This window comes from Alexandromys fortis, unplaced genomic scaffold (assembly GCF_014885135.2).
Source record: "Alexandromys fortis isolate MF-2015 unplaced genomic scaffold, M_Fortis_MF-2015_v1.1 scaffold_1, whole genome shotgun sequence".
NCBI lineage: Eukaryota > Metazoa > Chordata > Mammalia > Rodentia > Cricetidae > Alexandromys > Alexandromys fortis.
In genome coordinates, this window is record NW_026067927.1 from 20,346,358 (window position 1) to 20,369,083 (window position 22,726).

General features: G+C 44.7%; 1 protein-coding gene across 2 annotated transcripts; it reads left to right on the plus strand.

The window, feature by feature from the left end:
- The first annotated feature begins 1,735 nt into the window (after positions 1 to 1,735).
- Positions 1,736 to 15,414, plus strand: Nudt7 (nudix hydrolase 7). 2 transcript variants are annotated; one of them, XM_050143857.1, is made up of 4 exons: positions 1,736 to 1,851; positions 4,402 to 4,555; positions 10,689 to 10,847; positions 14,747 to 15,414. In XM_050143857.1, the coding sequence occupies exons 1-4, from the start codon at positions 1,832 to 1,834 to the stop codon at positions 15,107 to 15,109; spliced, it is 696 nt and encodes a 231-aa protein (XP_049999814.1). In that variant the 5' UTR covers positions 1,736 to 1,831; the 3' UTR covers positions 15,110 to 15,414. The 2 variants fall into 2 exon arrangements, with proteins under 2 accessions (XP_049999814.1, XP_049999815.1); XM_050143858.1 differs by having other exon boundaries at positions 10,689 to 10,787.
- Positions 15,415 to 22,726: the final 7,312 nt, after the last annotated feature.

Below are 22,726 nucleotides of genomic sequence, written 5' to 3' on the forward strand. Positions count from 1 at the left end.
CCCAGCTCCATTAAACCCAAGTTCTACATATACATATACAACATACACACACACACACGAGAAAAAAATCATCAGAGCACAATGAATAAGATTATTTCTACAATGGTATTGCTACCCTCTCTTTGCTGATGAGAAAATAAAAATATTAAGCTTGAGGTCATAGAGCTCTGGTTCGAGGCTACATCCTTCTGACCTCTGAACCCATGTATTTCAGCACACCCCAGAGAAACAAACGGCCTGTGAACTAGGTGTGTTTGACCATGAGGGAACTATGGTACAACTGTTCCCTCAGGTGACTCTCATGAGTCGTAAGTATTCTTGTTTTTATGAAATTATTCTTACATCAAAAATAATATACATGAATTATATTTTTACTACACTGATCCAAAGATGAATGTAATTCAGTTTTGATTCATTTTTATATATTCTTCAGTATTACATTAAATCTTTAGATTTTAAGAGATGAAAAGAAAAAGAAAAAAAGAAGTATAAAGCATGAATCTGGGAAGTGGGTGTGGGTTGGAGGAAGGGTCTGGAGGGAATAAGAGGAGGAGTGTGGGAGGTAGATATGATCTAAATACATTGTATTCACGTATGAAATTATGGAAAAATATATAATAAAATTTAAAGTATATTATTAAGCATATGTGTCAGACACTATGCCTGCCCCACCCTGTGAGTCTCAGTTCCCACCAGCGTTCCTGGCACACTCCCTTATTCAGCTCCATGTAAGGTGGTGGCACACACTCCGCCTTCCTTCTAGGCTTACTCTCCTGGCTTCCCTCATCTCTAGGCATCCCTCCTCCCTGAAAGCAGGTTCAGCCAGCAGACGTCAGCATCTGCTTACTTTTGTTGACCTGCTACCCTCCTTGGACTCAGCAGGTGTGTGCCTCTGGGCAGAATCTACATTGCCCAGGACACTGGAGACACCGTGGGAAACCCGCATGTGAGAACCGCAGCTTTAGACAGGAGTGAGGGGGCTCAGGCCACCTTCCTCCCTCCCTTCAGAGACCTCTGGCTTCTCTGTGTGGCTATTTGTTTCATAACCCTCTCCTCTATTCCACGGATCTTTTCTCTGTGTGATCTCCACCCAGGAACTGCAGGTACTCAACGCTGGCCATCAGACCACTCTCCGCTCACATCTGAAGGAGATTCTACTCTCCTCTTGCTTCATGGGTGCAGAATCTTGATTTTTGTTTCTTTTGTCCTCCTGGCCTTACTGACCTTGATCTGCATCAGCCTCTCAGTGCTGAGTGACAGCTGGCTCCACCATGCCTGGCTTGCATCGTCACTTTAAGAAAAAAAAATTGTTCTAAAGGCAAAGGACAGATGCAAGGAGACCCGGAGGTAAGTGAGATGGGAAGAAATCCACAAAGAATCAATAAACGTTTTTTTAAAATGTCACTGGGCTTGCAAGATGGTTCAGCAGGCAAAAGTGCTTGCCTCTGAGCCAACCTACCAGAGTTCGATCCCCAGAACCCACAGGGTGGGAGGAGAGAACTGCTTCCTGCAAGTAGTCCTTTGACCCACGCACACACAGACACACACAGACACACACACAAACACACACGTGTATTTTTTTTTTAATCCACGGGTTTAGAGAAGCCCAAGCTGCTAGAAAGCAAACCGTTTTACTATATTCAGCAATTTAAACCCTGTCAGCGCCAACTTCAGACCCAACTCCGCCCCGGACACGCCCACCATCAGGCCCCGCCCCTCCCGGGTCTGACACAGTCCGGTTTCTTCCTAGGACAGCTGTGCGCACGCGCGCGTGAGAGCGCTTTGCTTCCTGAAGTCCCCAGCAGCTCGTAGCAAAGGAACTGCATGGCCGATGTCGCGACCTTGTGTCAGGTAAAGTCCTCCGGCTCCAGACACTGAAGCCTGACCTAACCGGGTCCCGATCACTGCCCAGACCCGAGGCTGACAACCTGCTGAGCCATAGTGCCGTTCAGGCTCCTCCGAACTAGCCTCCTGGATGGCCAGCTGGGACTTTGCCCCTTCTGCTCCTGGGGACAGAGTAGGGGTTTCACCTAACAAGAGTCTCACACAGGCAGCAGTGTCCTCCTGCCCCTAGGTCACAGCGCTTCCCATTTGCCAACCTGTGTCATTCCAGTAACCTGCCGCCCCACAGCAGAACCTCAGAACCCCACGATGGCCGGACAGTCCTGCCATCAGCCAGATGGGATTCAAGTTCTTGGGTGGCTACTTACACTCACGATCGATCGTGGTTCTTGCTCAAGGCTGCTCCCAGCCTGTGCTCACATGATCCTGTTATTACCTACAGGGCTGTCCTGAGAAGTAAACACAGAGTGGTGTGAGCCCTGATCAGAGCTGTTGCTCCTATTTTAATGGTGTTAGTATGGAGACAGTTTCTAGACTTCGGTTTCTCCTGCTGCCTCTGGGCAGTTCGAGGGGTTCCTTAAAAGCCTCCTTGGGCAGAGTTCTTCCCGCCTGGCTAGTTGTCTTTTCTGAATAGAGGCTGTGCACTGTGTCCCCGCTTTCAGTGACCCTTTCCAGGACATTTGATGGGTTTGCAGGCAGCACTCTGCCACGTGGAAAGGGCTGGGGAGGTGGTGAGAAAAACCAAACATCTCTAGTCATTAACAGTCACAACTGAGGGCCCCACCCCCACTCCATCCCCATTTGTGAACCGGCCACTTTATCATCAAGACTACCCCCAAACAAGTTTCAGATGAGGACTCTGAGGCTCCAGGAGATGATGCCATTATTATTTTCTGTATGTAGCCCAGGCTGGTCTCAAAATTTTGGCAATCCTCCTGCCTCAACCTCCCAAGCAAAGTGTGAGCCCCCACACCTGGCTCCACCCATTTTGGGGATGAAGTGGCCTCTGACTGACCTAAACATCTGCTTCTGTGCAGTCACCTTACAGAATATTGAAAGCTGATGGCCACTTTCTGTGACCACCATGACGAAGTCCACCATGACTATATGACTTAGATGATAGCAGTTCCTCATCCTCTCTTGGGTCCGAAGGCCAGTCCATAATCAAGGTGTCCGCAGCAACACACTCAGAAGTCTCTGGGGGCACTTAGTTGCCTCTTCCGGCTTCTGGTGGCTTCTGGCCATCTTTGGCTTGTAGCAGCAGCACTCTGGTCCCCATCTCCATGGGAGTCTCTCTGTAGCCTCTTCTCTTCCTTCAGAGACACCCGTCATTGCATTGGGAGTTTTCCCGAAATCCAGTCTTAACTACTTACATCTGCAAAGTTCCCTTTTCTGAGTAAAGTCACATCCCCAGGTTCTAAGTTGACATGAATGAGGCCACTGTCCAACACCCTGTGCAGGCCAGCAGCACAATACGCTTGTCTGAGGAACCCAGAAAGAGCTACAAGAAAATGCTGCCATACGTGGTGAGGAATCTAAACTTTTGGCGTAACCCTCAGTAAAGGTTCTCAAAACAGTCCCTTGGGCTGCCACAGAGGCACATCGTGACTCTGAAGTTAGATCAAGGGCTCCTTCTCAGTCTTCCTCAAAGTCTCTGCGTCACGGTGGGAGGTACACCCTGCGGAGAGCAGCCTTCTGCCAGATTCTGGGGATGTGTGAGTTTGGGGGTTACTTTTACAGGGCGTCTGAAAGTGAGAACATGGCAGAAGGGCCAGGCAAGCCCCATAGAGACTTTTTTTTGACACACCTGACCTATTTACGTGTAACTATAGTATTTCCTCCTCCAGAGCACTAGGGGCAGAACCAGGGACTCCCACGCTAAGCAAAGGCTCTACTACTGAGCTACAGCCCAAACCCTCTTTTTATTTCTTGTTTTGAAACAGGGTCTAGAGTTCAAGGTTGGCCTTGAACTCACTGTGTATCTCCAGGATGCCTTGAATTTGTGATCCTCCTCCCTCAGCTCCCAAACAGCTGGAATTATAATGAAGTACAGCTTACTTACAGATGTCACAGTTCAACTATGACATGATGGGAGAAGTGTCTTACCACACATAATTGATTTGGTTTGGGTTTTTTTTTTTTTTTTTTTTTTTTTTGAGGTAAGGAGTCATGTATCACAGGTAGGCCCTGAACTCACCGTGTTGCTGAGGTTAACCTTGAACGCCTGGTCCTCTTGCTCTTATTACATACATGCCTCACCTGGCGTACACTGAATTTTAAATTTAATTTGCTTTTCTAAGTGAACTTGTGTATGCAACTGTGGACTTGATGCTTTTGCCTCTCTCATTCTTGCCAATAGCATGCAGGTTAAGTACTGTCATTTCTGCCAGGTTATTGAAACACTATAATGAGACTCAGAAATGAAATCCAAGGCGCACACTCCCAGCCCCACCACCCATCCCATCCCTCCACCACCCCCACACACAAATAGATCAGCAGGGCTAGGAGCTTCCAGCCAGAGCTCTGCTTACTAGAGCTCTTGCCTTGTCCTCCTCTTAGGAACAAGCTGATAGACGATGCCAAGGCCCGCTTGAAAAGGTTCGATGTCGGGACCAGATATTCCCATCTGTCTGCTAATAAATACTCTGTCCTTCTGCCGTTGCTGGTCAAAGGAGGAAAGCTGTACCTGCTGCTCACTGTCCGCTCAGACAAGGTAGGTGACATCTTGGGGGCATTTAGAAACAACAAAATTTACCTTTACAAGAAATAGAAAACACTTTAGACCAGGGTTACTTAATATAGGTGCTTAAACAGGATTTGGATCTAGAACATTCTTTGTTAAGGAGCCTTCTTGTGTACTCTGGGATGTTTAGTGTTGTCTTGATTTCTACCCGTGACAGCGGCACACATGCACAGGCTCATCTGCGTGATAATATCACGTCTCCAAACAGTGCCAGTAGTCCCGGCAGAAGAAGGGTAGAAAATATTCCCCATTAACAATGACTCCATTAAACTAATCCATCCAGGTAAACTGGAGCGTACTGTTAGTAGCCTAGGCCCTGAAGCCCGCTGCCCAGTTGAATGCCAGCTGAAGTTAGGAACCATCTGACTTTATAACTGTACTAGGCTGGGTGTTCCTGTCTCTCCTATGCACTTCTGGGTACCCTTCCTTGCTGTTGGGAATGTTTTTCAAAGAGAGTTGAAGAAATGATCATTTCAAGGTTATCCCAGGGTAGAAATAAACGGACCACAAAATGGCATGGCCTTCCAACCAGCATGATTAAATAATAAATTAATAAATAAACAACAACTGAGTTCTGTGGACTCAGGGGACACAGAGCTGTGGAGATCCTTTTCACTGTGGGGCCGACAAGTGGTACCAGTTTATGAAGTGATCAAAATCGAGTTTCCCAGAGGAGACACTTAGCTAGAACTAGAAAATTGAGGTCTGTTCACTGGGAGAGTGAGAATGTTTGTGTGTGTGTGTATGTGTGTGTGTGTGTGTGTGTGTGTACATGTATATTCCTGAATAAACCTACTTAGTCCATATTATGCTACTTATTCATGTTTTGAGGGCTGTCCGTTTGGTGTTGGATAACCAGTTGATGGGCGCTTCTCTAAGGAACGATTGTCCCCCCTGGCCTCAGTACTCCTTCGTTGCCTGTAGTTCTTTGTGTAGGGTAGGACCTCCCTCCTCTTTGGCATGTCTGTTGGTCTTGTCCTTGTTTAGCTCATGTTTAGGCCATCATGCTGGTGACAGCTTATGAGGGTCTCCTTGTAATGTCGGAAGCTACACTGTTGTTTGAGACAGTCTCCTATTAACCTAGGTCTCTCCAAATGGAATAGGATAACCTATATGATTGTAATAATAATTGATGCAAAAAAGCCATGAATTTAAAAGAGAGCAAGGGGGATTTATATGAGAGTGTTTGGAGAGAGGAAAGGGAAGGAAGAAATGATGTGATTCTATTATAATCTCAAAAATAAAATAAATAAAAAACAAACAAAGCAACCCAGTATAGTTGGCACCTAAGGATTGGTGTCTAAAGTTGACCTTTGGCCTCCACATGCACACATAGACATGTGCATCCACACAAACACATGTATGTCCATACAAACAGATACACAGCTTACACTGTTTACAGAGGGAAAAGATTATGAACTCTCATGACTAGGTAGAACCCTTTCTGGTCCCAACAGTCTATGAAAAGTTGGTTTTTTAAAATGCACTTACTTGCTTCCAAAACAGTAGAACCCTTTCTAAGAGCAGAGTTCTCTGGAATTCAAAAGGTTCTTGTTCCCTATTAATTGGAGCCAAGGCGGAAGGCCACTTGAATTGAATTGGCATGCTCTGGGGTCTTTTTGAAGGGCTTTCGAAATATATTTTAAATCAAGTTCATATTTTCTATCAAGCCAATGAGTCCTTGTGGGTGCCCCTGTCACCAGCTACTGTAGAGTGGAATGTGCGAACAATAAATCATATTTTAGAGGTAAAGTAATGGAAGGTGTATTTTTTTAGGTCTTCTGTAAGACAGGCTTCAGTAGACAGAAAATGGTCCAGCCTTCCTCTCCCTACTCTTGCATCTGTCACCGATGAGAAAATGTGTGAGACCATAACTGCCAAATCAGATCCCGTAGAACTCTCCGTTTACGGCAGGGAGAAACTACCAATGTCTTCCAAAGACTTACCTAGGGCTGGTAGCATAGCACAATGGCAGAACACTGCCCTAGTAGGCACAGAGCCCTGGCTCAACCCTCAGCACCACAAAATAACAGAAATGAATGAATAAAAAACAAAAAGCTTGCTAAAGTGGAGTCTTTGGCTGCAGCAGCCTCAGTCCTCTCAAACCGCTGCAACAGAATACCTTATACTGGATGCTTATAAACATGAAACATTTCTAATGGCTGTGGGGGCTCCGAAGTTCAGTATCCAGGCATCTGCAGATCGAGTACTCCGTCCTGACCTCTTTCTAACTCGTGGATGATGGTTTTTCCCTGTGTGCTCACAGAGTGAGCAGAACAGTTGGTAAGCTCTAATCTCATTGATAAGGGCCTTGCTCCATTAGAATTTTCCAAGAGCCTCACGTCCAAATGACATTACCTTGTGACTGAGGATATCTACATTCAAGGAAACAGACATTCTGACCAGATCTGGCTGCTAGCTTTCTTTAACACAGCTCTGTCAGTACTGTGTTAATCCAGGTGCTCAGAATGCCAACAGGACGTCTAGGTTGAACTCTGAACATCAAGAACCGACTTTAGGGTCTTTCATTACATCCCTTTGCCTGGGACCAAGACATGGCTCCACGTGCTAAAGCCTCAGCTCATGGAACCGCCCTGTGGTTCTAGCAGGCGCACACTGCCGTGATCTTTGCACAGAGTTGGCAAGAAGCCGACCTAAGAGTCCTGCTGAGTCAGGCTCTCGCAGCAGACGAGTGGGGAGGACACTGGACAAGGTGTGGGTGAGGGTGGAAGAGAAACTGGGGTGGGCACTGCAGAAAAGAGAATGGTGAGGGCTGCATCTTTCAGGGACAAGAAAGGAGGAAATTACCGGAATGTCACACATGGAGACACATTGTCCTAAAATCAGAAAGAACTGACGTTGGAGATGTCGGTGGAGGAGTCGGGAAAGAGAGGGCCCTGTTCTTCTTGTGAGTGAACAAAAATTAATGGAGATGTTGAGATACATGGCACTGATGGTGATGGCTCCTCAACCATACTATGTTTTAGCAAACTCATATTTATTTATTTAAATTTATATGGGAGTGTAAATGTGAGCATTTTGCATGGCGACCTAAGTAGGGGAGCTAGAGGACCCCTTTTGAGAGTCTCTTCTCTCCTCCCTTGTTATTGAGACAGGGTCTCTCTTGGCCTCATCTTCTCATTCCCCAGCTATAGAGCCCAGAGTTTTGCTCTTTGAGCTTCTCCCAGGTTGTCTCAAATCTTGCAGAATGATTGCTCACTAGTAGAGGAAACTTAAGCTTCTGGATTGCTGTCCTGTCTCTGCATCTCGTCTAGTTGTGAGAATTCTGAGGTTACAGATGCATGACATCACATGCAGCCTTGTGTGTGGATTCTAGGAATCAAATTCCGATCGCTGGGCTTGCATCACAGACACTTCTCCCCGTTGAGTCATCCCCGTGGCCCTAGAGACTCTTAAATAGATGCTATGCTGATTAAGAACGTGGCCTCTAGAATTAAACTCCAATTATAGCTCACTGTGTGAACTTTGTCAGGTAACTTAACCTCTAGGGGTCTTACCCTTTCTGTGAAAGTAGAATAAGAGTAATCTAATGCGGTTTGTGTGCCCGTTGATAGAGATCATTTGTGATCTATACAAGCGGAGGAATACTATTCAGCCATATTCAGGCCTGTGATACAACATGGCAAAACCTCACAAACAAGATGCTGAGAGATACGGAAAGTTGTTGTTGACTCTTTTACTCTTTACTCCTTTTGAGAGGCCCACCACCCAGCTCCCAAATAACCACACATGGGGACATTTACTCTTACTTATGAATGCCCGGCCTTAACTTTGCTTGTTTCCTGCCAGCTTTTCTTAAATTATCCTGACTACCTTTTGCCTCTGGAATTTTATCTTTCCCTATTTTTGTATACCTTTCTTTACTTCTTTCTCCATGGCTTGCTGGGTAGCTGGGTGGCTGGACCCTGATGTCCTCCTCTCCTTGTTCTCTTACTCCCCCCCTCTTCCTCATTTTTTTTTCTTCTATTTATTGTCTCTGCCTGCCAGCCCCACCTATGCTTGGCCCAGCCTTGCTATTGGCTGCTCAGCACTTTATTAGACGTTCAGGGATTTTAGACAGGCAGAGAATCACAGCTTCACAGAGTTAAACAAATGCAGCATAAACAAAAGCAACACAGCTTAAAATAATATTCCCCAACAGACGATCACATGTCATGTGACTTCATTTACACGAAATAATCAAACTGGAAATCCACTTGGACAGAAAGCAGAGAACAGGGAGCAGAGTGGGGGAATCTTAATGGGTGTGGCTTCCTCTTGGAGTGGGGAAAACATTCTGAAACTAGATATTAGGTATGGTTATATATCTTTATGGGTTTATTAAATGTTCCTGAATTGTTTGTTTTAAGTTGGTTAATCATATTGATTTTACTTCACTAAAAATGCTTTAAGATACAATAACTTGTAGGGTTGGGGATGTAGAACAGTTGGTAGAGTGCTGGCCTACCATGTGCTTGTCCTGGGTTTGATCCGCAGACTGCCTAAAACAGGGCATGGTGGTGCAAATCCCAGTCACCGCACTGGAGAGAAGGAAGCAGAAAGACCAAAGGCCCAAAGTCATCCTTGACTGCAAAGCAAATCTGAGGTCAGACTGAGACCCTGTCCCAATGTTTTCCCACAAATCATAACAGCTTGTAGAAAAATTCCTGTGAAGCATATGCCCTGAATATGGTTAGCACTCACAAAGGACTTAACAAACACATCTGTTGGTAATACTGTCTTTGTAGCATCCTTTCCTTTAGCTTTTACAAACCCTCACTGGTATCTGACTGTTTATGTGTTTCTATTGTCTTTTAGAGGCATGTAGACAAAAATCAGAATTAACAGAAGGTCTCAAAGTTATTAATGTAAGGTGTGTGTGTGTTTGTGTGTGTCTGTGTGTGTGTTTGCACTATTTACAATAAATGGAATTAACCTAGGTGCATATGTATATATGTTTGTGTTTATGTATATATATATATATATTGTATACATATGAAATGAAAATTGAAGAAAAACAAGATCATACCATGTGTAAGAAAATAAATGCAACTGAACTTAATCATATACTGTTTTCCTTCACTTGTAGTTCTTACATTTATATAGACATATAAAATCATGCATATATATGATATAAAAGGAAAAGGAAAACTGCTTAGGGAGAGTAAGAGGACTACTAGGAGGGAAGAGAAAAAGATACAGGGAGCTTAGGGGGATTATTCTCTGCATATAATATAGACATATACATATTTTAAATAAGCAAAAACATCTAAAACATATCAATGAATTGAAATTAACAATATTTTTATGAACATGTGAATTTGTCAGACAAAATGAGCCTGAATTCTTGGTAGGTATGTTTTCTATGCAGTATTATTTTTATTTAAATACATATTGTTGCGGGAGGTCCTTCCACCCCTCCAACCAATAGCTGCTGTGATACCAGCAACAACATATATTATTTATAAAGTTAAATTATTATTTCCTTCAGGGATATTTTTATGTTCTGTATGTACCAAATGTTATACATTAAAAATTATAGCTGGTGGATGTGTGGTGAGATATAAAAAGTAGAAGGTATAGTACATGAATAAGTAGCGAAGCTTAATTTGATGTTAATATTGCGTACAAATATTTCTATAGGTTTATGAAGTAGGAAAAGACTATGTAAAATATCTATTTCAGATGGGGAACAATGCAGAGAATTTTCTAAATAGACATTTCTGAACCTTTGTGATAAAGTTATTAGTGTAAGATATATTTGTGTATGGGGTGTATTGTGTGTATGTATGTATGTGTGCACTAGCCTGCTTGTGCAAGCATGCATGCACACCATGCCACTCATGTGAAGGTCAGAGGACAACTTTCAAACATCACTGTTTTCCTTCCACCATATGGGCTTGGGATTCAGACTCAGGTTGTACCCTTACCTGCTAAGCCCATCTCAGCAGTCTTGATTTTGTTTTGTTTGTTTGTTTGTTTGTTTTGTTTTGTTTTTAGGATTCAAGGAAAAGCATATCTTGTTGAGTTAATATTTGTTGAATGACTACATAGTTCTCAAACGGAAATCTCACTTTGTAACTCTGTTCTTACAATCCCCCAGCTGAGACGGTCACCCGGAGAAGTCTGCTTCCCTGGAGGAAAGAGGGACCCAGTGGACATGGATGACACGGCCACTGCTCTCCGTGAAGCCCAGGAGGAGGTGGGGCTGCATCCCCACCAAGTGGAGGTGGTCTCTCACCTGGTGCCATATCTGATTGATGTAAGGACAGTCATGAGCCCTTCTGAGCTCCTAGGGGATTCTCCGTTGGTTCAAATGTAATTCCCAAGAGCACTAAGCATAGAGCCAGGATAACTGGGTCCTCGTGTGAACTTTGTGTGCCCTTCATTGAGCTCTGTATCCATGGGTAAGCCCTTCTCATTCATTCAGAAAGAGGGGAGCTACCTCAATGATTTTCAAACTGGGGGCCACGGAACACTGAGTGTACTCAGAATTGCCCCCACTCATGTTCAGTTCACATGTACTTTTCTCCAGTCCACATTTATTTTGAGAATTCAGTTGAAAAGCAATATCCTATTGTGCAACATACTAAATGTTATCTCTTTGGAGGGGAAGGGCCCAGTGTTTGCTGTTTACTCCAATGTCGATCATTTCGGTGCACACCTTGGGATAAAGAGCCTTCTTGTCAAAGAACTAGGGGGCTTTTTCTCCTCAGCCTCCTCTGCATTTGATCATCAGATCTCTGTGGTGCTTGGGTCTGTGATTATTTCCCACACTCCATCTTAGCATGACCCTGGCAGTTTTAAGCTCTACTGGATGTCCTTCAATTCAGGTACCTCCTGGCAAAGGTCTTCATAAAAAGACTTTATTTTTATTTATGCTTATGCGGGTGGTGGTGAATGTGCCTGCAGGATCCTTCAGAGGCCAAAAAGATGTTGTCAACTCCAAACTGGGAGCTGAAGGTTATAGGCGGTTGGGAGCCACTTGATACAGATGCTGAGAACTCGAATGCCAGTCCTCTGCAAGAGCAGCATGTGCTAGCTCTCCATGCCTTGGGCTCCTCATAATTAGACTAGGGTCATGATTTGGGAAGACAAGATCATGTGACAAGCTGTCTAAAAACTGCCAGTGTTTGTCACCACATTCCTGTGTGAGTCAGGACCTTCTTATCTGATAAGCCAAACAGCATCTGCAAACCAGGAACTGAAATAGCCGGTTCTCATCGGCTAGCAAAGTCACTGTTGAGCGAAAGGACTGCGGGATTCACTGGTTGGTTTTAATCTGTGTACCAGCATTATTTGATCAGTATAAATGTACGAGAGCCCTCTAAATTGATGCCCAGAATGATGACAAATTAGTAGTCATCTGTTCTCATGGCCCCGATCCCAGCATCTTCCGTGGTTAATGCCTGACACAGCTGTGGTGCGTTGGTCATAACTGGGAAACAATGTTAGAACCTTATTATGAACTAAACCCACCCGTTCTTTACTACTTTTCCTATTGTGTTCCCTTCTGCCCTTGACCCCATCCTGCACACCAGATTGTGTTGTCGGCTCTCTTAGTCCTTGTGACAGTTTCTCGTACTGTGCTCATTGTGACTGTGGTAGCGTCAAGGTTTACCATCCATGCCTTTGGTTCAGCGTCCTTGAATGTGAGTGTCGCTGACATTTTCCTCATAGTTGATATATTTCCTCATAGCTGGTGCCATAGTTTGAGTGAGGAACACCAGAGGATGGGGTGTCCTTCTCATATAACCACAGAACTAGATAGAGATAATTTAAATATTCTCTGCATTGGAATTTCAGGCAAAATGTATATTAAAGCAATACTACCACCAATGCCTAACAGTTGGAAAAACAGAGGGTTAGATTGTCTTACTGTTCCATTTTGCTTAAAGTCTCAGCGGTACTGGGTTGTAAAAGGCAGTGAGACTGAGCCCATCCTTCTTCATGGAGAATATTTGAAAAATGGAAAGGACATCTTTCGGAAAGATTCAGTATGGAACAAGATGGTGACCTCTCTGTAAATGTTTGCGGAGTGTGTGTTTGTGTGTGTGTTTGTGTGTGTGTGTGTGTGTGTGTGATGACTGAGAGAGACAGACACGTGGAGAAAGATTAAAGACAGAGATAGAGAGACAGAGACACACAGATACAGACAGACAGGGAGACACGGACAAAGAGAAGAGAGCATGAGAGGGCAACGTGGCAGTTGTTTCCTCTTTAGTTGCATTTTCTAATGATCTGATTTTCACTTAATTTCTGCAAATCCTCCAACACACTTTAGGGAGTTTAGAACTCCCTGACTCGTTGAACTAAAGCAGTTCAAAGTCTCTCAAACCAGGGTAGCTTCATTTCCACAATCCCTGAGAGTTAATGAATTGTATATGGGTGGTCGGAATAATGGAGTTCACAGATGCCTCGGGCTGCTTTCTGCTCGTCTTCAAACATATCAGCTAATCAACTAATAGGGCATGATGGTTAATTTTAAAAGTCAAATTGCCACAACCTAGAATCACCTACATAGAGAGTCTTCCCTGAATTATCTAGATCAGACTGGCCAAAGTGTGTGTGTGTGTGTGTGTGTGTGTGTGTGTGTGTGTGTGTGTGTGTGTGTAGGGGCATGTCAGTTGTTAATGGATGCAGGAGTGCTCAGACCAAGCCCACTGTGGGCAGTACCATCCCCTAGGCAGGTGGTCTTGGGCTGAGCCAGCAAACTGCATTACCATGGTTCCTGCTTCACTCTTTTGGTTGTGAAGTGAATTCATTGCTCAGAAGTCATGCTGTGTGGATTAGTAAGCAGTCCCTCCTGTGGGTTCCTGCCTCGATTTCCCTCACTGAAGCACTGTGAGCTAGAACTCTGAAACAAATAACCCTCTCTCCCCAAAACTAACTTTTGGTGACTTTTTTTTTTTTTAATCACAGTAATAGAAATGAAACTAGAACCTAGAAGGGAGATTTAGCTCAGTTCAGAGTTCTGGAGGTTTGAGCCCATGGCTAGTTAGCTGTAAGGTACCTCATTCTGGCATACCCTATTGGGGTTCCCTTGAGATCTCTTCATCCATCCTTCCCTCCCACTGTGTGTTTCTGGTAGCCAGCAATTCTCTGGGTAACTGAAGCTAGCTAAAGCTGGACATCATGGCAGAAGTGTTGCACCGTCTCCCTGTAATGCTGTCCTCCACCAGTGGCTGCGGTTGAGCCTGAGACCCTGGCTCCATGTCTCTAGCTGGAGTGTACTCCACAACACCCTGCCTGCTTTCTTCAAGCTGTTGCTCTCCCTCCACAGCCCCTCACCAGTTTCTCCTCTAGCACATTAAGAAACTGCTTGCACCTCAATCCTCAGCTCACCATCATCTGCTCTGGGAAACCCATGGCCTCCAAGAGTGAGCCTTTATGCAGGATCCAGCATGGCTGGGACTCTCGGTGACCTATGACCTAAGATTTATTACCCTATGGCTATTTATGGTCTATGTTCCCCTTGTCTCCTCTCTAGGCAAAGATGGTTATTCACCATGGATACAGTTAATAGTCTTACCTGAGTCCATTCTGAAACCCTCTTTAGCTGCCTCCCTCCATGAGAGGTCCCCATGGGCCTGTTTAGCCTTCTCTAGACTCCCCCCTCACTATGTACTTCCTTCTGGCTTTCCCCAGTGTCTTCCTTGTGACCCAGGAGCTTCAAACTGGAGATCGCATCTATGCTCAGTCCCAGCCTCTCTTGCAGGCTTTCCAGTAGAAGTGAAGATGTTCCATGCAGCAGAAACTGTCATTTTGCAAACATTTACGCTCATAAGTAAAACTATCTCTTCACAAGACAAATATGTATGTTACAAAAAATATAGTTTATAAGCAATGGTATGGCTTACAGTTTTGTGTTTTTCCCCTAAATATAAGGAATACACAACTTTTATGCTGATAAGACATCATACCTCTGTTTTTACCAAGAGGAAAATGTGTATGACATCATTCCAGATGCCAACACAAGTGGAGCATCTCTGTGACATGGGGGACAGGAAATTGTGTCAGGAACACCCCTGACCCCTGGTTCACCTTGTCCCGTGTATCATAGCCTTGGTCTTTCCTCTCCTAGCAGCGGCAATGTGTTTAGTCTTGGGATCAGTGCACCGCTGCACTTTGTAATACGTGGGTTTTGGTTTCTGCTTTCAGAACGACGCATTGATAACCCCCGTGGTGGGTTTTCTAGACCACAACTTCCAGGCCTGGCCTAACGCTGATGAAGTTAAGGATGTGTTCCTCATGCCTTTGGACTATTTCCTGCACCCCCAAGTCTACTACCAGAACCACTTCACATACTCTGGCCACCATATCGTGATTCACTGCTTCGAGTATATGGACCCCGAAACTGGGGTGAAGTACCTAGTCAAGGGAATGACTTCTAAACTGGCTGTGCTGGTTGCCTTAATTATCTTGGGAAAAAGCCCCTCCTTTGACATTGAGTTTGACCTCAATGACTTGATACCGTCTTGTGAAAAGACCTTCCTTCGTAGACTTTCTTCAAGCAAGTTGTGAAGACGTCAACACCCAAGAGCACATCCCAGAGTTTCCAGAGTGAGCTTCTCTGCTCAGAACAACGTCAGCAAGTGGAACCCGACAGGTGTGAACAGTCTTCCTGCGGTGTGCACAGAAAGGGCCCGCCTGCTTTCCAGGTGCCTTTTTTTTTAAAAAAAAAAAAATCTAAAACACTAAAAGTCTTTAAAAACTGGAATATTGCTTTCACGGGGCAATCTAATTTTACCCACAGTGCCAATGTCTGTAGCTATATTTTAGGGGTATTTGGCACATAGTAGGCACTTAATAAATATTTGTTGAATATATGACTGTGCAGTGCTTATATTATTTTAAAGTATTTGAAATACATTTTACATCCATCAATTGCCATGACAGAAACTTCTAGTTAACCATTCAAAGCTCCACAGGTGGGACTAGGGAGATAACTCCACCAACGTAGTACCTGTCTTGCAAGCATAAGGATCTGAGTTCGATCCCCATCACCCGTGTAAAATGACTCAGGTGTGGTGGTGTACCTTTGTAATCCCAGTACTGGGACACAGGACCAGGAAGCTCTGAGGCTTACTGTTCAGGGAGCCTACCCGCCTAGACAAGCTCTAGGCCAATGAGAGAGTTCCTGTTTAAAAGAAAAATGTTGGCCGTGCCTGAGGAGTGACACCTAAGGTGGTCTCTGAGCTCCACATTCATGTGCACACATGTGTACACACACATGCACACATACACATGCACACACTTTACCTTCCCTTGATTCTATGACAGTAGAGTTTAAGATGGGGCGGCAGACTCCCCAGGACTTTTTGCCATTAAAGGGGATTTAGTTTGGGGCAATATGATGTAGGGGAAAGATGACTTTGTGGGTCACGTTCAATTTAAGAGAGAAGATGGCTCCTCTGGAGCTCCACTTTCTGTCTTCCGTGAGCTACAGCATGGATGTATCTACAAACCAACCATGACCAGGTAGATGCTGGGAGGCCCAGCTATTTCTGTGCCCCAAAACATCACAACATGGGCAACCTCCCCCCGCCCCAAACACACACACGCATGGAAGGTGCACCGTCTCTACCTGACCTTATCTGGAGACTTTTTCTAGGTCTGGATGCCTGACTTAACTCTAGTGTGACCCTGGATGCAGTTCCCGGCAGAAACTTTCCCCGTGCTGCCCGTATGGTAATTAGACCTGTACTGGGAACATTGTGATAGGCCCATGCTTCCAGAGATGATAACTACGACTTGTACTAGGAGCTTTCTGAGAGGACCGTGATATTTAATGCAAATTAGGTGATTCCCCAATCCTATATATTCCCCCTGCTCTGGAATAAAGTTGAACAGATGGACTGAAGCTGTCTCCCAGAGAGCTGTCTCTGTTGTGCTCGCGGGCCATACAAAGCTCTCTGTCATTGCTTCTGCCTCTTTTCCTCATGGACCAGTGGTCAACAGGCCATGAGGAAAAAAGGAACCCCACAGGTAAATGAAGAAATTTCCTAAGGAAACGGCAGAATGCAAAGACTGGTCAGCTCCTGGCTCTCCGAGTGACTCTGAAGCAAAGCAACCCTTCAAATTGAGCAGTTGACAGAGGTCAGTGATGGAAGACAGTAATAAAATTCTGTCATCCTTCTGCACTGTAATTTTGGGCCCTTTCATCGCAGTATTGCTGCAAGCCTAAATAATATACTCTAATACTTGAATATGACAAGATGAGTATCCGCCCAAGCTCAAGGGATTGCAAGCAAGATTGACATCCTGGCTCTGAATCTCGATGTGAAAATTCTGTGAGGTGCACAGAATGTCATAGGCACAGGAGGGGGCAGGTGGCAGACACCCAAAGCAGCTTAAACAGATGAGCAGGAGAGGCCTATGTGCCTCCAAATACATCCAGCCATCTCCCAATATGCCGATGGCTAATAAAACACCAATTTCCAACACAAACCCTAAATCAGAAAGACAAGCGGTTTGCTTGCCTTGAGATCTACCGCCTTCTCCATGGTCACCGCCATACACCATGCCCCAGTGCCAGCAGGGATTTCTTTGTTTAATTAGGATATTAACGGTGCCAAGGTCGGAGAGGCTGGTAGGTGAAGCCCTATAACCACAATGCTACGATGCTAATTTCACATCCTACTGAGTAGTATTATTAGATTTTCATAACTATAGCTGAAAATCTGATGCCCACACTAAACAGCACCAATCTGTGAGGGAAATGTCCATTGCTGCTGAGGTTTATTCCCCCCCCCCCCAAAGTTGGCAGAGGCAAATACCCAGTCCACTGCTTTATGCCTGTAAGTGTTTAAATGGTGCAAATCTGGATCCAACCAGGAAAGCAGATGTTGGGTGATCACCCCCATTAACATTCTGTAACTAGCCCTGCATGAGCAGGCCAGAGCCATTTCTGAACAATCACAAAGGCATTTGCAAATGTGTATTTACAATCTGACAGCAGTGTAATTGCTGGGAAGATGCCTGACCTCTCTGGCGGTGCAGAAAGCCTCCCTTCCCACTGTTTGTGGATGTGAACTACATGGGCCTAACCTGCTTTCTGGAAGGAGCCAGGGCAGCTGAGCTCTGCAACCTGAAAACACCACAGTTAGAGTGCTGGCTCTTTATTGTTAGCTGCATGATGGTCCTTGTCTTTTGTTAATTACAACTATGGTCAGGGTTCTAATTAAATATCCAATCTAGATGAAATCAAAAGAAGCTGTTGGGGGCTGGAGAGAGAGCTTAGTGGGCAAAGTTCTTACTGGGCAAACCTGAGGACCTAAGTTCTATACTTAGAACCCATTATTTTTTTCAAGCCAGGCATGGTGGCACTGGTTTGTCATTTCAGGGCTAGGGAGATGGGAGCACGCAGAGCCTCCTGAGGCTCACCAGCAGCCAGCATAATGAAATGGGCAGACTCCAAGCCACTGACAGACCTTGTTCAAAATATAAGGTGGAGGACTGGGGAGATGGTTGAATTGGTAATGTTTTGCTGCCCAAGCATAAGGACCCAAGTTTAGATCCCCAGAATCCATGTAAAACTTGGGCATAGCAGGTAGTCCTGGTGCTGTGGTAGAAGCAAGTGGACGCCAGGGGCTTGCTTGCCAGGCAATCTAGTTGAAATGATGACCTTCAGGTTCAGGGAGAGACCACCAAAAAATAAAACAGCAGCGATGGCAAAGGACATGCTGAGGTCCGTTCCTGGCTGTCCATGTGCAATCATGTGGGGTGATTGCACCTGAACATACACCATCACACCATGCCGGTAAACACATGAAGAAGGATGGCAGCCATATAAGAAATGATGCTTGAGGCTTTCCTCTGGCCTCCACATACATGTATCTATGTGTGAACACACACAATCACATGTGTGCACACATACACATTCACACACACACACACACACACACACACACACACACACACACTATTGGTGCAGATCTCAGGGAGTCTACAGGGCTACTGACCAGGCCAGACAAACCTCAAGTATAATAGCAGTCACGAGCACCACCTGCTGAAGACCCTAAAACCAGGAGGACCTGGCCCTTCTTTTTCTATCCTGTCATGATCATAACAAGAACCATCTGTTGGAATTGATGCAGACATAGAAGACCAACCTTGTTTGCCAAGCTATGGACTGAGCCACTGTGCCCATTGACCCATGAATGGTCAAAGAAAATGTGGTATACATTAAACAGTTTTATTTAGGCACACCGAAGAATGAGATTGTGTCATTTGTGAGAAAGTGAGTGAAACTGGACCATATAACTGTTAAGAGAACTAAGATTCAGAAAAAATGAATGTCATGTTTTCTGTCATGTGACTCTCATGGGGGTGGAGGGGTAGGGATGGCATAAAAATAGGAAAAAAAATAACTAATGCCTGGTTAGTTCTATGTCAGTTCGACATGGGTAAAGTCATCCAAGAGGAAGAAAAACCTCAACCGAGAGAATGCCTCCGTAGAACTGCACTGCAGACAGGCAAGCCTGAAGGGCATGTTCTTAATTAGTGATTGATGGGAGAGGGTTCAGCTCATTGCAGGTGGGGACACCCCTGGGCTGGTGGTCCCAGATTTTATATAAGAGCAGATTGAGCAGCTCCAGTAAACAGTGCCCCTCCATGGCCTCTGCATCAGCTTATGCCGTCAGGTTCCCGCCCTGTTCCAGTTCCCACCCCAACTCCCTTCCATGGTGAACAGTGATGTGAACGGGTTAACAAAATAAACTCTTTCCTCTCCAAGCTGCTTTTGGTTATGGTGCCTCCTCGTATCAACAGTGACTGAACCGAGACAGGGGAATATTTGGGGACCGGCAGGGGACTAGGAGGAGAGGAAGGAGACAGGGTAATGCATGATGCCCTTCTGGCTTGCCTGTCTGTAGTCCAGTTTTGTGCAGGCATTTTCTCAATTGGGGTTTCTTCCTCTCTGATAACTTTAGTTGTGTGAACTGGTGTCTAATGCCCACAAGGATTCATCTTCTGCATCCAATAAGCTTAGCGGCGAGTTGTCCTGACATAGGATAGGCATTTGTTTGTGCTACAATGGTTCCAATTACATTTTTCTCACTTCGCTGAATGTTTCCTAATGAAACGACGAGGGTCAAGTGAGGACAGGCTTATGCCAAAACCCACGGGCACTGAATTGGAAAATAGACTTATGCAAAATACAATTTGATGTGCAAATATGTATTTTTTTAAACAAGGTTTCTTGTGATCCAGGCTGGCCTTCACATCTCCTATCTATATTCCACTGCAAATCTGTTTATTCTGCCCGCAATTCATAACTAAATTAATCTCACGCCTCCCATTCCCCTGCAGCATCTTCTCCGAGGCCCCACCATATTCCCATCTATGTAACTAAAGGTGACTTGAACCCCCGAGTCTCCTGCCTCCACTTCCCAATGCTTATCGGTATACACCATCATGCCGTTATTTTGCCAAGAGAGAGCTGAGCCTAAGACATAGCAATGAAACACATGACAAATGTAGGTATGAGGTTTGAAAGAATTTCCTGCAGTGGAGATATCCGAGCATCTGAGAAGCAATCAGGGGAGGGAAAAGGCAATGACTTTGTGAAGGAGACTTGGGGCAGAGGATGCAGGTAAGAGAGGGACTTGAACATAAAAAAATGATGCCAAAGAGCAGTGAAGGCAGTTTTTAAGAGGAGGTAAGAGAGACAGCCTTGAGACAGAAAAACGGTACTAGGTTTTCAGGCAGAGCAGGTGTACCTTGCCTCTGGTGCGGCCCATTAATAAACTCTGTGACCTTGGAAAATAAATCTACGCTCTATGGCACTGGACCTAAGGCTCCTTGTGTATAAAGTTAATCTGAAGTATGCCGTCTCTAAACTTCCACCGAAAGCCCATTCTGGATTTGCTCAGCTATATTTGACTGCATGTGGGTGTATAGGCAATTGCGCTTAATGGTTTACACGGGAAAAGTAAGACCGAGACCAAAAGAAAAGAATACCTCTTTCCCCTGCCATTTGAAACTAGCAGTGTGCCAAGGGTTTATTATATGAAAATACCATTTGGTGGGGTTAATTAAAAATCCTGACATTCAGAGCAGGGATTTGAGGCAGGAATGTGCAAGTCTGGAACTCTGGGTAGCATTGGACAGCCCTGTAAACGTTGGATCTTATTAAGTATAGTGTTAGGCATTAGGAAGGGGACATTTGGAGGCCTGTGTTCCAAAGCCAAGCGCTGGCTGGTTTTGCACATTTCGTTTGAATTATAGCATGTTTAATAGGATTTAGCTGCGGCGCCTCTGCTTAACAATCTGTTTCCTTGGCAATGCAATCCCCAGTAGGGCAAAGGGCATATGGAAAGCACGGGCTAGTTGGTAATTTAGTAAGCAAAATAAAGAGGAAAGAATTTCATTCAATGTACACCTTTGTATCCTTGATCCCCCTGCACAAGAAGAGAAAAGGGGGGGCAGTATTAAGTTTGTGCTGGGTTCTTAATAAATGGAAAGCGTTGTTGGTACTAGAAAACATTTTTATATGCTGCTGAGTGCTCTAAGAGACACTCAAACAAGTTATTCTATTTGTCCCGGAATATTCACCAGTATTCGTTCTGTACCTCCACACACACTTCCCCCATCAGTTCTGCCTCCATGTCTCCTGTCTCCCCTCCAGCACAAGTTCAACTGCAATTCACCCACGTGCATCCTGTTCCTCCCAGGCCCCAGTGGCACCTGCTAAATCCCCTCCCACCCAGACCTACAAGTTTGTTAGCCTTCCTTCCCCAGAGCCTACTCTTCTTCCCTGTACTTCACACTCCACTCAATATTCAGGGCCACATGGCATCTTGTCACGTCTTGTGCCACTCCTGGTGTAATTGCACAGAAATAAAATTTGACCTGTTTCTCCTCCTTACAAAATGACACATCCTTGACCCTGCTTACCTCTGGCTCCACCAATCCTGCTGGCCTCGTTTGCTCCTCAGCACTTTTGCACTCAGTGTCCCCTCTCCCCAGAATGCTCTTCACCCATGGTTGGCACTAGTCTCCTTATGTCAAGCATCAATTTTTTTTAAATTTTATTGATTTTTATTGAGCTCTACACTTTTCTCTGCTCTCCTCGTTGTTTCTCCCCTCCTCTTCAACCCTCTCCCAAGGTCCCCATGCTCCCAATTTACTCAGGAGAGCTTGTCTTTTTCTACTTCCCATGTACATTAGATCCATGTATGTCTCTCTTAGGGTTTTCATTGCTGTCTAGGTTCTCTGGGATTGTGATTTGTGGGCTGGTTTTCTTTGCTTTACATTTAAAAAAACCACTTATGATTGACTACATGTGATAATTGTCTTTCTAGGTCTGGGTTACCTCACTCAAAATGATGTTTTCTAGCTCCAATCATTTGCCTGCAAAATTCAAGATGTCATTTTTTTTTCTGCTGTGTAGTACTCCATTGTGTAAATGTACCACATTTTCCTTATCCATTCTTCAGCTGGGGACATTTAGGTTGTTTCTAGGTTCTGGCTATGACAAACAATGCTGCTATGAACATAGTTGAGCATATGTCCTTGTGCACGGTTGAGCATCCTTTGGATATATACCCAAAAGTGGTATTACTGGGTCTTGAGGAAGAAGGTTGTTTCCTAATTTTCTGAGAAATTGCCGCATCCAAAGGGGCCAGCTTGCACTCCCACCAGCAATAGATGAATGTTCCCTTTACCCCACATTCTCTCTAAAGTTGTCATCAGTGTTTTTGATCTTGGCCATTCTTACAGGTGTAAGATGGAATCTCAGAGTTCTTTTGATTTGCATTTCTAAGATGACTAAGGATGTTGAGCATTTCCTTAAGTGTCTTTCAGCCATTTTAGACTCCTCTGTTGAGAGTTCCCTGTTTAGGTCTGTATGCCATTTTTTAATTGGATTATTTATTCTTTTGATGACTAATTTCCTGAGTTCTTTGTATATTTTGGAGATCAGATCTCTGTTTGATGTGGTTGGTGAAGACCTTTTCCTATTCTGTAGGCTGTCATTTTGTCTTGTTGACCATGTCCTTTGCTTTACAGAAGCTTTTCATTTTCAGGAGGTCCCATTTATTAGTTGTTTCAGTGTCTCTGCTGCTGGGGTTATATTTAGGAAGTGGTCTCCTATGCCAATGCTTTCAAGTGTACTTCCCACTTTCTTTTTTTTTTTTT

Bases quoted from the DNA above. Each gene is read 5' to 3' on its own strand.
- Nudt7 (XM_050143857.1), top strand. From the start codon at position 1,832: ATGTCGCGACCTTGTGTCAG. The intron at 1,852-4,401 runs GTAAAGTCCTCC...TCCTCCTCTTAG, and splicing joins ATGTCGCGACCTTGTGTCAG to GAACAAGCTGATAGACGATG. The intron at 10,848-14,746 runs GTAAGGACAGTC...TTCTGCTTTCAG, and splicing joins TGGTGCCATATCTGATTGAT to AACGACGCATTGATAACCCC.